Source organism: Pyrus communis, chromosome 6 (assembly GCF_963583255.1).
Source record: "Pyrus communis chromosome 6, drPyrComm1.1, whole genome shotgun sequence".
In the NCBI taxonomy this organism is placed as follows: domain Eukaryota; kingdom Viridiplantae; phylum Streptophyta; class Magnoliopsida; order Rosales; family Rosaceae; genus Pyrus; species Pyrus communis.
Genome location: NC_084808.1, coordinates 2,097,301 through 2,111,984, shown reverse-complemented (window position 1 = coordinate 2,111,984; position 14,684 = coordinate 2,097,301). Strand labels below are relative to the sequence as shown.

Here is a 14,684-nt window from a genome sequence, read left to right as displayed (position 1 = left end):
ATAAAATCCGATCAAATTATGATTGGAGAATATTTTTCTCATCCTTCCATGTTTCTAACTCACCCCTGAAACAACAGGTTTTGTACAGAAGAAATGAAAGCAAGGTAAAGTGTAGCGAATTTTGGGTTTCAGATAGTAAAGTAGTGATTTGTTTGAGTTCCAAAGAAAAAATTGGATCAAGATGCGGTTCCAAAAAACGTAACAAAAAATAAGCCTTTTGAAAATGGCATCAAACCTAAAAAGCGTAGATGTGCTAACCTTAAATAGGTCAAGAAGTAGAAGATTTTTTTTTTTTTTTTTTTTATTGAAGACGCGGACAATTTTATCTAAACTCATTGACCACCATTTTGTTGTAGATAATCTTTGTGGATTGCTTCATTAGTCATTTCACTCGATGTTGTATTACACAGCATAAAAACAGTTCATGACGTCTTGAATAAAAAGTTGATTAACCCATTGAATATTATACTTGGACACGATTAGCTTTGCTTTCCTAAACCCTATACTTTGTAAACCATACAACATAATTATTGATGATTAAATTACTAAAGGTCGATTAATGCGTCTATGTTTGATTGGTGACACATCACATTGTTTACAAATTTAATCTAAAATGTTTGGCTACTTAGCATTACTCTTCCTTTACTTGGTCTTCACTGTGGATCATTTTAAAATACAATCAACATTGAATTGATGAACACAATTTACAAACAGAAATATCATACGATGTTCATCAATGTGTCTGAGTCTCATAGGGAGACAAACGAGCACAAGAACGCGAGACAAACATGCACGAGAACGAGAGACAAACGAGTACAACGCCTAACCATAATAGGTGGATTTTTACAATGGGAGAGCTTTAGGATTTTTCATCAATATAAATCCCCGAATACTGAAACTTTTCAAGATGATGCATGCTACAGTAACAGGACACCAAAGAACACTAAACCCCGCCAGCATGTCTTTACTCTGTACATTTGTGAAAAGGAAACAGCGAGAACAAAAGTTCTCTATCCAATTGGCATGCTGTGGATTAAAATAAGGCATCTATCTAGCTTGGCTCTCGCAATCTTCTTCAGAAATGTTAAACAAGACTTTGGGAAGTGAGGGAAGCGAGGCAATCCGAGGCAGATGAAACAGCAATTCCGCAAAGGAGTCTTTTCTTGACATGCCTGATGCCTTCTTCCCGTCAGAAACACCCTCTTCAGAATCCTTGACATCAGCTCCAGATTTATTGTCAGGAGTGTAAATGGGCCGAACATCGCTTCCATTACCTGATCCTTCAACATGACTATCACCATCAACCTGCGTTTGAGCTGCAGCGGGGTCCTTCTGCAGAAGGCAACAAAGAGAATTGACCCTTGACATGAGGGATTTCTCATCCGAAGCTGTTGTAAATTGAGTGTCGCTCAGCAGGTATTGTGCAATGTCCTCTAGCATGTCCTGGCATTCTGACTGTTGATCAGCAGAAGGCAGATTTCCAGAAGTCATTTGTTCTGAAATACAGTTTCCAATGTGACTCATAAGATCACTCATAGACATCGATGGCTGAAGCCCAGGCACTTTTATTTGTTCCCAATTTCTGCCCCCCCTGGAATCAACAGCTTCAGAGCTGCCATTTCCTTCAATTGCCTGAGCATCCATAACTAAAAGGATAAGGTCAATCAGTGATTCAGTGATTAATAGACAACAATAAATACCAAATTTACCTAAAGCTTAAAAGAAAACCTATACCCCTCAAAACAGAAGACAGGCAAAAAACAAAACAAAACTTTAAACCCGAATCGTAGTAAGCAAGCAAAATAAACATCATACCAGGATTTGGATTACAAACCAAATCAGCATCAAATGAAATTTCAAAACAATGTTTGAATTATAAATGACTTCACAAATATAAAGGAAAAAACATTTGCCAAGTCCTTATATTTAGGAAACCTAGAATCTCTGCACTCCATAGTTTGTGAATTAAAATGGTCAGTTAAAAGAAATATGAATAAGGACCAGGTAAACACCTATGTTCCAGGCATCCAAGAAGCAACCCACTGCGCCATAAAATTAAAAAAAAAAAAAAAAAAAAAAAAAATTCTAGCTCTGTTTATCATGATGGCAACCAAGAGACTAGAAGCAAGAAGAGAAAAAACAAAGGTGATCCTTATAAATATTGTGCTACATAGAAAAGCCAAGTCAATTTATTATACCTGAGCTGGGGGAAGGTGCTTCTCTGGACTGATATTCGAATGTAATAGAAGCTGTATCCTGCTGGTCAACCTTCAAAGAAGATGACTGACTTGCAGATGGTGAGGCTATATCTTGGAAACCAGCAACAGAGGAACCTTTACCATTCGGTCCATTCCCCAGTTGATCAAAACCATGGCTTTTGGATTCGCCTGGATCTTCAAAAGCTGAAGAGCATGGTTCAAAATATGGTGATTCCATAACAATCTCTAGCTGCTGGCTTAAGAAACAAAGTCGTGTGTCACACTGGATAAGCTTTTCAAAATGTTTGTTTAATAACCCTTGTGGGCATTGCAGAATATGTTCCCTGTAAAACAACATTGTCAAAGTCTGTCTATAAATGTCACAGCATCAATTTTTGTACCTGAACATATGGCTGATGCACATTCAAATAGACTGAAAACAAATGTCTCTTGAAAACATGTCCCAAATATCAATTTAACAGTCACAAGGAGTATCTGCACTCTCTGTCGTACAACATGCCACAATTTCACAATTGAACAAGTATTGACACACACATAGTTTATTTATCAACATCAGGTGGAAAACTCGAGTTACTAATAAAAACAAGATAAACATTCAAAGAAAAACACGAGTGTTAACCGAACCCAAAAATTAACCACCAAAGGAGATCACCAATAATGCATTCTTTTTATCTGAGACCACCGCCTAGAAAATACATATCTGAGACCACCGGCCAATGAAGGAACACATCTGAGACATTCCAAAAAAATTAAAAATAGTATCGAGCAGGGTGAAAACATAGCACAAGTGTACACACACGACAAAAGAAACTAAAAGGTGGGAACTTTACAGCTTAACAGTGACATCAGCCAAATTAAATTTAAGGCCTTTTTCCCAAGGAAATGTTAGTAAGGATGCAATCACCAATTGAATTTTACCTGTAAGTGCTAGCTTGTCCGTCTGTAAAATCTGCTGTTGCCTGCCACAAGGTGTGCTTTCTAGGTTGGGGATTAGTCTCCCGGAAGAAAAGGGGTTGTCTAGCCAACTGTAAATAGAACAGAGCACTAACTTATGAAATTCAGATACAACATAATCATATTGAGGAACACACACACAACATACAGAGAACAGAGGAAAGGAAAGACAACATTACCACAACAGTCAAAGTACCAGGTCCATCATCAGGACAAGTTGCTTTCAGAGCCATAATATCTGACCACTGGATTTCTATTTTACTCTTGAGACCAACTTCGAGAACTTCCCAAACAAGCTTATGCTTAGCAAAGTAACACTTCGCCACTAAATCTCCCTCATATCTTGATTTGTACTGCATCCAAAAGTAGTTTCAGAAATTTTTAGCCAAATGAATCCACTCAATGTGTCAAAATATAAATAACTTAAAAACTAGTTTAGATGAGTACCTCCCAACTCCCAATACTTAAGAGTGAAGCTGGAAAATTTGAAGCCTTCAGCTTATCCGCAGTTCCCAACGGAGCATTTGCTTTACACTCCTTTTTAACTCCAGAGTTAAGATTTTCAATCTGTGTAGCTCCAGCTGCAGCAGCACTCCCTTGAGCAAGCTTCATTTGAATTAACTCCAATAGGGATGGGCTCTTTCTCAGCCTCAAACCCAAAGGGCTAGGCTCATCAAGTGGATTGAACTGTGAAGGTGGGACAGCAAACACATTATCCCCAATACTCCTCTGCAACTTGATCAGAAAAACCAGCAAGAGAATATTTCAAAACACAATCAACTTTATACAATGTAAAGGAACCAATCAAATCTTTCATCTAAACATAATCAAAGTTCAAACAAGCCAAATTTCAAAATATTATATTATGGCCTACCTAAGGGAGCTCGAATTTGTATATTTACATCTCAATTGATGGCCATGAAATATTATTTAGTTTAATGAATCAATAATTGATAAGAAAATGGTAACTTTATGAACTATAAAAGATAAAAAAAATATAATACTCCCATGCAGTTTCCAAGAAACTAAAGAGATCGCTACAATCTTCCAAAACAATCTCAATCATTAAAGTCACAAGATTTATAGATTTACCAAGCTAAACAGTCACATATAACAACCAGAAACATTAATTTCTTCGAACCACCATTTCTGATTCAATAATACTACAAATTCAAAAGAGAAACGGTTAAAAATTCAATCGGTCCAGATTCCAAAGAGAAAAAGCAGAAGGAAAGAAACAAATGATTAGCAAAGAAAAAATAAGCAAACGAATCAGAAACAAGATACAAAACCAAACCTCTTGAAAAGCAGGAGAGGGTTTAGAACGTTTGTTGAGCGGGCCATGTTCCTCTTCTAAGGATTCCTCAACCTCCAACTTCACCGGTACCTTTTCCGTACACGGAATTGCATGGGTTTCTGGTCCGAAATCTCCGGATTTCATCAACTGCACCATCAATTCCTTTCCCTGAAACAAAGTCAGAACAAAAAATTAAAAATTGAAGATAAATCCAAATTCCCAAGAAACAAATTAAGGTCTTTGATATATAGAAATGGAAACAAAAGATTGATTGATTGATTGTCAAAACCCTATGCTATGCTAGGAGAAAGGAGAATTGTTCAGGTTAAAAAAAAATGGCATTGGGGACTGTTTTCTCATTTTCCGATATTGGTGCAAGACATGTTTTCACGATTTTCATTTCAGATGATAGTTCTTGGATTAAGCTACCACACACATTGTCACGTCTCAAAAATAAAAATTCTATTTGTCATTTCCACTTTCCGAAACATATTTTAGACATCGGTTTTGTAAAACATTACCAAATGGGTCATAAGCTTTCTATAAATACTTTGAATTTCTTTTAAATGTTTTCATGACCTTTTCCAGTGCATATATATATATATATATATATATATATATATATTAATAAATTACATTCTTTAATTTTGTTGGTTCAAAGTTGAAAGTTCAAATCACATTCAGCAGCAAGAAACTAATAAATTCACAGAAAGCAAAAAGTTGAGATTTTCACCTGCCGATCCAGCAACAGAAGCAAACACAACAGCTCCAATCCAAAGGCCAACCCCTTCTGCAACACAAAACCCTACGTTTCACAAATTAAAAATTAAAAATCAAACCATTGTAACGGAAGCCAAAATTTAAGCTGAAACCCGTAAATGAAATTGAAATTGAACAAAACCCTAAATCAATTGAAACCCCTTGCTGATATTGAATAAACAAAACCCCTCCCTGATTTCGAAACCTGAAAGTCGACCTCATACCTTAAATTTGAGTTTCGAACTTGAAGTGAAGAGAGAAAATGGATTCGTCCGAAATTACAAAGAATTGAAACTTCTGGTTCGAATTTAGGGTTTGGGATTTGGGACAAATTGGGAATTTGGGAGTACTCTTTCAAAAAAGGTGGTTGCCGATGGATACTGGAAGGGTGTTTTTCAGAGTTTCGGGAAAATCCTGTCTGGTATGGTGCACGATAATTACCTGTAGACCCACCGGTGAAAATCCTGTCTTCCTTTAACACACGTGTATTTTGAAAAAACAAAACGTGATATTTGGAAAACAAATACGTAATATTTTATATAAATGTTTTTCAGCGTCTTTTTTAATTTTTTCTCAAACAATATATTTTATTATATTACATGTTAGATTATTCAACGATGAGATTTATACTCACGCCGTCATATAAAAGTTTAACATAATTTTACCACTGCTGTAAAAGACCATTTGCATTTCAGTGTCCTCCTCATAAAAAATTCTATTACAACAAGTCTAGATTTTGAAACAATAGAGGTGACTGATAAGAGCCTTCTTCAATCTACCACGTCATTTATTAAATCAATCATTCTCTAAGTAGTATAGATAAATTTAAATGTATAATGTCGTTTATTGAAAAAAAAAGATATCAAACTGTAAATCTTAAATTTCTTACCATGTTTTCATGACCTCTTCCTCTGCATATAGTAGTAAATTACGTAGAGACGGCTCAATCCAACTTTATTAAAATCACCGACAAAGTTCCTTTGTCATATTTATCATGAGTTTATTAAGTTTTTGAGTTACGCTTGCTTTGATGAACTTGTTCATGCAATTAAAATTTAAATGAAGGGAGATCATAACGGTGCATATCCAAAACTAGCTTCATGCAAATTGAATATAATTCAATGCACCCACTTTTTCTTTTCTTTTTTTTTTTTTCTTTTTTTTTTTAATTTTTTTTTTTTATTATTTTGTCAAATTGATTTTGTTAGATTAGTCACTAACGAGGTTTGAACTCACGTCATCATGTAAGGGTTCAATACATTTACACCACTATGGGAAAGGACCACTTGCATTCAATGCACACTCTTACAATTTCACAAGTGTGTAACAAGTTCAAAAAAAATATATGTTTATCATTTCCTTTAATGATTAGTTGTTCTTTTTTTTCTTTTTTTTTAACAAACGATATTATCTACACTAAAGGGAGGGGTAGGCACAGCCTCACAATGAACTATCTCCTTTGATTATTAGTATTAGGCCAACATTTGAATGTGGGTTAGAAATCTTTCATATTCTACACTAATTACAGTGCTCTATTGAGCTGAGCATCCCTATGTAAAACAATAAAAAAAAGCAGCAAAAATAAACAATTTATTATTATTTAGGCATTATTGTGCTAAATTTTTCTTTTTATTCCTCTCTTTTTTGTTTCTTTTAATTTTGACTTTTTTTATTAATCAGTTCTTATCATGAAATTCATGAATTTATGATCTTAAGCCATATAAGGTTTGGGAGCACTCTGTTATTTAAAAGAACTATATATAGGACTAATACATATAGAATTTGGTTTGTACAACAAACTGTACAAGGAATTCAAATCAGTAAATGACCAAGTATAACAAGTGCTTCTCCCGATAAACTGGAACTAAAAAACAATAGGCATAGCAGCTTTCTCATGATCATTCTTGAAATGTGCAGTAGGGAGTCAATGGTTATCAAATGTGACAACTTTCTATCATTTTGGTCTTCCCAAAAATCACAACTCAACCTATATTTATTCAAGACACCATCACCAGGGGCATTTTGGTCATTTGATAGGTACGGGTTATAACAAACATTAATATTGTCCATTATTTGGTTGTCTAAATTTTTTAGGACCTTTTACCCTTTGAAGTCCCGCATTTCCCCCCGAACATTCCTGGCGTCACCATTGCCCTAGGTGGTATCTTTGGTGGGAATATTCGAAGATATTTGTGTAAATAAATATCTTGGAGTAATTAGGTAAATATCCTATATAAATGGAATTAGGATTACTTACTTGAAAGAGGTACTCTCTGATTAGGAATGTATTTATGATAAAAATAAAGAATTATTATATCATAAGTACTTTTGACTTTCCTACGAGCAAGGGTGCCTTGAGCAGCTGTTGATCTCTGCTTGCTCCACCTCAGCTGGGCATGATGAATGAGAATGCTCCCTCCTCATTTAATAGAGGCAGTCTTGTCTTTGTTAGGGAATAATCCATGTGTCAGCTCCATTATTTTTGGGATTATTTTTAGCTCCATACATACCCCCAAACCTATGGGTTGCTCGCAGGAAAGGGTAGGAGGTGCAGGAACCCAAAGCTGCATAAGTAAACATGGAGTTTGTTTCCCAATTTGATGTAGATTCCTACCTTGACTTTGAATTTGTATTCTTCTAGGAAAAGGGAATGTAATTTCCACCAAAACCTATTTAAGTCTGCACCAAGCAGGGGGTTAAATAAATTTGGAGTGCAACTAAAACCCTACTGTAAACACGAAAAGTTCCTGAAACAAGAAACAAGAATACCGTGTACAAAATATATTTTTGTGTTAATGATTTTGGGGTTACAATCTCTTTGTAATTTGATCCTCTGATTCTATCTTCGTAGGGTGTAGGTTTGTGGATGAGCTGTTGATCCAAAGGGTCGTCGGGGCTTGGTCTAAGGATGAACAGTTGATGAACGGATCTTCAAGGGGCGTTGGGCTTGATCTTGAAGAATGGGTGTATGGGTGTATGGGTTTGTGGATGAGCTGTTGATCCAAAGGGCCGTCGGGGCTTGATCTAGGGATGAACAGTTGATGAACGGATCTTCGAGGGCTTTTGGGCTTGATCTTGAAGACTGGGTGTATGGATTTCTTCAAGGGCTTTTGGGCTTGATCTTGAAAGTTGATGGATGAGCGGATCTTCAAGGGCTTTTGGGCTTAATCTTGAAGAACGATTGGATGTGTGGATTTGTTGAGGTTGTTGATCCAAAGGGCCGTTAAAGCTTGATCTTAGGATGAACGGATGATGAATGATGAACACTTCTCTTCAAGGGGCCGTCGGGGCTTGATCTTGAGTTGGTGGAAGTTCTTCAAGGGCCGTTGGGGCTTGACCTTGAAGGAGGATTTGACGAAGAACGAAGAGTGTTTTCTTGATCCTTCGGGATTTGCTTGAGAGCTTTAGAGTTTCAAGGCTTCAAGGTTTTGGTGTGGTGTGAATTCCCTTCTTTCTTTCTCTTCTTTCTTTTTTTCCTCTTCCTCTTTTCTTTTCCTCCTTCCTCCTAAAATGAATGCCTTGGCTTCCTATTTATAGAATTCCAAAACTTGATTTTTGGATTTAAATAATCAGATGAAATAAATCATTTCTGCCAGGTAATGACACGTGTCCTATTTGATGACTTTTCCAATTTATTTCAATTTTTCGTTGAGTCACACGCTACATGTAAAATTTATGTGACACGTGGGCGTTGAAATTTTAATTATTGGTCAACATTCCCTTCACCGAAATTTCGATGTCCACAAATGCCCCCACTTCAAGGCGCGTCGTAGACATGTGCTTGTCACGTGTAGAAGATGCGTTTTGAAGTCCCTTAATGTAGATGTCAACCCAAGGGCCGTCGGGGCTTGATCTTGAATTGGGCTGGAAATTTCTTCAAGGGCCATTGAGGCTTGATCTTGAGTTCGACTGGAAGATTTTCTGATTTCCCCCAATCGTTGATTTTCCACAGGCTTAACCTTGAACTGGGCTGGAGATTTCTTCAAGGGCCATCGAGGCTTGATCTTGAGTTCGACTGGAAGATTTTCTGGTTTCCTCCAATCGTTGATTTTCCTTTGTGCTACTCTTGAACTGGGCAGCAGGATTCTTTTGGTCTCCCCCGAAGGTCTGAGCTTACTCATTTTATCTGTTTCTTTGTTCAATCTCTCCAATTCGTATTGAAGAGGGTTAGAGGATAGCTCAGCATATGCAGTTGTTGCTTGTCTCCACATGCCTCAATGTATCATTTTCACTTGCTTTACTTGCTCCCCTTTGCAGAAGTGGTCCCTTCTCTGGAAGTGTATCAACCGTTGAAGATGACTACTCGAGAGCAACGCTAGGTAAGCAACCAGGGAATAGATTCCAGGCAGTCGGTTCCAGATCGGAAGACTGACTCCAAGTGTCGGCTGATTGCTTCTTTTACTTTGCCATGCGAGTAAGAACAAGGACAAAGAAAAAGACAGGGAAAAAGCATGATATGAGATACCTTTGCTTTCAAAGAAGCAGCGAATGAATCAGCACATATATTTGTTGTGCTTGTCTCCACATGCTTCGATGTATCATTTTCACTTGCCTTACTTGCTCCCTTTGCAGAAGTGGTATTTCCTTATGCAGGTTTGGCATCTTCTCTTGTAGTATTTGTCCTCTGATGCAGGAGTTGAATGCAAACCTTGCATTTGAATAGACCATCACTTCTTGGTGGCAGCGCAAGTTTGAGTGGAGGTTCCGACATATTGCTTTCTCTGTCCTTGTCCTGGCAGGTGAGAACAAGGGCAAAGGAAAAGATAGGGAAAAAGCATGATATGAGATACCTTTGCTTTCGCCCTTGATGATATGAGATACCTTTGCTTTGGAAGAAGCGGCGAATGAATCAGCACATGTATTTGTTGTGCTTGTCTCCACATGCTTCGATCTACCGTTTCCTCCTGGCTCATCTGTACTCCAGGTATCTGGTATCTTCTTTGGGGAAGAAGAAAAAATTGAGTATTTCGAGAGGCTTTGCTGGGAGTGCGCCCTCAGAGGTGAGGAAGAGTTGGGCATTTTCTTCAGGTCTGCCTTGCCATAAGAGATGAAGGTCGACGTATATAGGGATTTCTTAATAGCAAGTGGTGGTACTGTTCTTTTACCCTTGTCGACAAACGTCTCTTCGATATCTGAACGACGCCTCTTTGATTTCTGAACGACGCCTCTTCGATTTCTAAACGAGCGCCACTTTTGACAAAGTTGCACGCGTTTTCTGAAAAGCAGAGAAAGCGTCGCCGAACTTTGCGCTTGTCCGCTAAAGACGTGTAGTTGCGATGATGGCCTCCACGTGTTTTCGACTTTGTCAGATATCTTTTGACAAAGTTGAACGCGTTTTCTGAAAAGCCGCGAACGCGTCGCCGAACTTCACGCTGGAAAATCCAGATTTTTGAATCGGTGGTCGTGTCGCTTGGCTTTTTATAGAGGTATCGATCACCTCCAACATGCGCACTTTGAAGACTGCCCATTTGTGAAAATCGTCTCCGGCCCTTTGAAATTTAACTCCATCCACCCCTTCTCTTTGAACACTTTTGAAAAATGGCAAACCCATCGAACCTTAGCTTAGAATTGAGTTTCAGCAGTGATACGGGCGCGCCGCGTCAAGGTAACGTATGGCGCCCTTCTTTCTTATCTTCTAACGGTCCTCTTACAGGTGAAGATTCTGTGATGCAGGACGCCACAACAGCTACAATAGTAGCTAGGAACCTCCTCACTCCAAAAGATAGTAGGCTGCTGTCAGGACGGTCCGATGAGTTGGCCGTTCAAGAGTCCCTTGCTCTTAGTGTTCAGTGTGCGAGCTCTGTGTCCAACATGGGCCAACGCCTGCTTGCTCGGTCCCGTCAGGTGGAATCATTGATGGCAGAGATGGAAAATCTTAAGCAGGAGATCAAACAGCTTAAGTACGAGAATAGAAGTTTGCACGTGCTTGCAAATAACTATTCGTCGGGCATGAAGAGGAAGCTTGATGAGCTGCAAGAATCTGAAGGTCGGATTCAAAGTGACCGTCAAAGGTTTGCGGCTTATCTCCAGAGGCACCTTTTTCCTGGGTCATCCAGCGTTCCACCAAGTATTGAGGCCTGGAATGCTCTAGCTCCGATGTCTTCCGCTCCGATACCTTCTGCTCCAATGCCTTCTGCTCCGATGCCTTCCGCTTCTAGAGTTTTGCCAAGTAATGGGGCTTCACGTGAACATCCTTTGTGAAAGCTCCATCTTTTTTTTTTTTTTTTTTTTTTTTTTTTGTACACACTTGTAATTTCTTGGAGATTAATGGACATGCTTTATTTTATTCAGTGTATTGTGCTAAATACAAATAAAACATATACATCACCGTCCATCATCATTCCTTTTTATTTTAATTTATATTTTTTTTATTCTTTTCTTTGCTTTCGGTGGCGCTGATCCACCATTCATTTATATATATATATTTCAGATGGTGCCAGAAGCACCACCATTGTTTTTTCTTTCTTTTTATTATATATATATTTTTTTTTTCTTTTTGCACATGGTTCCAGAAGCACCATCATTGTTTTTATTATATATATATATATATATATATATATATATATTTTTTTTTTTTTTTGTATGGTGCTGTCCACTCAGATTCCATCATTTTTTTTCTTTTATATGGTGATCTGCAAGGCTGAGTTTGTGGGTGAAAACCCAGGCCGAGTCCGAGAGAAGACGGAGGAGATCTTTGGGTGTGAGTTGACAAACTTTGATTTTGTCAATCACATTCAAAGGCAGCAGCAGAGGCAAGCAGACGGATGAGATCTTTGGGTGTGAGTTGACAAACTTTGATTTTGTTGATCACATTCAAAGGCAGCAGCCATGGCAGAGGTGCAGAAGCAGCCAGAGCTTGAAGTAGTGCAAAGCGTCGAGCTTGAAGACCGGCTAGTCGTTTGACAGCGGTCAATGAAGCTCTTCGTTGATTTTGATCATGGTGGCCAGGGTGACGAGCTCGAGGTTTGTTGGCAGCGTGAGGAGACAGGAAAAAAAAAAACTACACCATCGCCTTTGAGCACAGGTAAGGAGCACAGCCACTAACAACAACCATTGCACATCGCCTTCTCCGTCTCCCATGAATTTGATAACCTTCATTTATCAAGTCCGATCTCTTCTGGGATTTGAAGACCGTGGCAAGTGTTCCTTGATCAGAAGGTCCTCTCAGCAGCAGCCTCTCCCAATTGTTGTAACCTGCAACTAGAAGGTTTTTCGCGATGGCATTTCTCTGATATTCACTCCGCCCAGTTAACAGAAAAATCTTGAAACCCAACCGCTCAAGCTGACTGTATAGATTTAAACTTGCTGGGAGAGCAAGGGCCTCAGCCAACTCCACCCACTCACCGAAAGATGCTTCATCGAACGTCTCTGATCCGAATCCATGTGCCTGATAGTAGGGCAAATTCGAAAGCAGAGTCTCATCGATGTCGAACACCCACGCGTCCTTCCCATCGCCGCCTATGGTCACCCCCTTCGCGAAGCTCAGCGAGAAATTCGCGACGGCCGCCGAATCGGACAGGCACCGGTCGCCTGTCATGTAGTTTTGGACGAACCCGATGCACCTGGACGGAATGTTGGACCAGGTCCCGGCGTCGTTGGTCTCGATGGAGAATCTCCAGCTGTCGCAGAAGAGGCTGTCGTCGGAGGCGGAGACGTGGTGTCGTTTCGTCGGCATTTGGATGATGGATTGGGATGATAAGGACGTGGGGATTGCGAGGAGGGTGATGAGGAGCAGGAGAGGGCGGTGGCGAACGGAGGCCATTGATTTTGCTGAACCCAGAAAGATCTTTGCGGGAATCGGAAAGAGCTTTCTGGTTTCGGATTGAGAATCGAGAAGGAGGGAGGAGGGAGAGACCGTATCTGCACATGAACTTGGCCTTGTAGCTTTGGGTCTGAGGATTGGCTGCGTCGACCTCCCATGGCGGAGTGTTCTCGAAATCGATATCTCGGGACCGTGGGGACGAGTTACCGGACTCGGGATTGAGAAGCTGAGCATTGGAGACGTTCAAAGGCTGCAGTGGGAGAGGAAGCGGATCAGGTGCTCCATGCTCTGCAGGCCGGCGGAGGCAGCTTCTTGCACGGCAGTTCGATCGTCAATCTTGGAGAAGCCAACTAGATCTATAGCCATCGGAGCTGGCTTTTGCTTTGAGAACACAGAGAGACTCGGGTGGTTGTCGAACTGAATCGGCTTTGAAATGGGCTGGTTGCTGGGCTAGTGGAATCCGACTGCTTCGAGCGGAGCTAAGGATGATGATGGCATTGGGCCGGTCTCTAGGCTTCTGGGCCTGTAAATTGGAGGGAGGCCTGGCTTTTGACTCTCTTTTTGTCGGTGGAGAAGAAGGGGCAACCCAATTCTTTTCTTTATTATTATTAATTTTTTTTTATTTTTATATATATATATATATATATATATATATATATATATTTTAAAGAAACTGTAACAATTTTGTAAAAAGTAATATCTTCCCCTATAATAAAATTGACTTTTATTAGTCAATCATTTAATGAAACCTTTAATTTTTTTTTTTTTATTTTGATATGACTGGACTCGAAAATTGAATGTTTGAGTTGCCTACGTACCCCTCCAAAGAAAAGATCAAATCATAATGTAGTTCAAATACATATATATATATTTTTTTTGTTGGTGCCGTACACAGTTTATGCTCTTGCGGGCTAGGAGCATTTTGTTGTCACCTTTTACGCTCGTGCGGATAGTGAGCTTTTGGTGCCATTTGCAGTTTCAGCTCATGCAAGCAAGGAGCATCTTGGTGCCGTTTGCATTTTCAGCTCATGCAGGCAAGGAGCGTTTGTTGTCGCCTTTTATGCTCGTGCGAACAAGGAGCTTTTGGTGTCACCTTTTAGGCTCGTGTGAACGAGGAGCTTTTGGCGTCGTTTGCAGTTTCAACTCGTGCAGACAAGGAGCTTTTGGTTGTCACCTTTTAGGCTCGTGCGAACGAGGAACTTTTGGTTATCGCCTTTTAGGCTCGTGCGAATGAGGAGCTTTTGGTTATCGCCTTTTAGGCTCGTGCGAACGAGGAGCTTTTTGAATTTTGTCAAACGATCTTAGAGAGGCATTCCTTGCAATCTTCATAGCAAGGAGTCTTGATTGAGTGATTGAAGAAGTCTTTGGGGAAGAAATCGCGCATTGTGATGGCAACGGACGATCTTTGTGTCATAACTTCATCATCCTCAACACTTTCATGTAGCTTTGAAGGTTGACAGTAGCTGCTTTGCCCCCTTTCCGATTGGTGAACTTGTGGAGGAGACCTATGTTTCTTGTGCATTTTCTTTGGAGTGACATAAGTCCATCCTTCAACTTCACTTGACTTGACTGACATGGTTTTGGAGCATGCCCCCAGCGGTTGAGGTGAAGATTTTGAGTTTAAAGAGCCAGAAGTGACGGAGGTATAGTTTGATTTCACCACATCATTAAGATCTAGCTCGATGATCCCTTT

General features: G+C 39.5%; 1 protein-coding gene and 1 pseudogene across 4 annotated transcripts; both read right to left on the bottom strand.

Moving 5' to 3' along the window:
- Positions 1 to 663: 663 nt before the first annotated feature.
- On the bottom strand, positions 664 to 5,633 carry LOC137737139 (uncharacterized). 4 transcript variants are annotated; one of them, XM_068476527.1, is made up of 8 exons: positions 5,454 to 5,633; positions 5,204 to 5,275; positions 4,471 to 4,638; positions 3,621 to 3,908; positions 3,353 to 3,526; positions 3,138 to 3,244; positions 2,199 to 2,542; positions 664 to 1,646 (listed from the first exon to the last, which is right to left on the bottom strand). In XM_068476527.1, the coding sequence occupies exons 3-8, from the start codon at positions 4,624 to 4,626 to the stop codon at positions 1,048 to 1,050; spliced, it is 1,668 nt and encodes a 555-aa protein (XP_068332628.1). In that variant the 5' UTR covers positions 4,627 to 4,638; positions 5,204 to 5,275; positions 5,454 to 5,633; the 3' UTR covers positions 664 to 1,047. The 4 variants fall into 4 exon arrangements, with proteins under 4 accessions (XP_068332628.1, XP_068332631.1, XP_068332629.1 ...); XM_068476530.1 differs by having other exon boundaries at positions 3,621 to 3,860; XM_068476528.1 differs by having other exon boundaries at positions 5,204 to 5,260.
- Positions 5,634 to 12,229: 6,596 nt separating this feature from the next.
- On the bottom strand, positions 12,230 to 13,078 carry LOC137737328 (acid phosphatase 1 pseudogene; annotated as a pseudogene).
- Positions 13,079 to 14,684: the final 1,606 nt, after the last annotated feature.

Coding starts and splice junctions, on each gene's coding strand:
- LOC137737139 (XM_068476527.1), bottom strand. CDS start 4,626: ATGGTGCAGTTGATGAAATCCGGAGATTTCGGACCAGAAACCCATGCA. Junction 3,245..3,352: donor CTGGTACTTTGACTGTTGTG/GTAATGTTGTCT, acceptor TTCTATTTACAG/TTGGCTAGACAACCCCTTTT. Junction 1,647..2,198: donor AGCACCTTCCCCCAGCTCAG/GTATAATAAATT, acceptor TTATCCTTTTAG/TTATGGATGCTCAGGCAATT.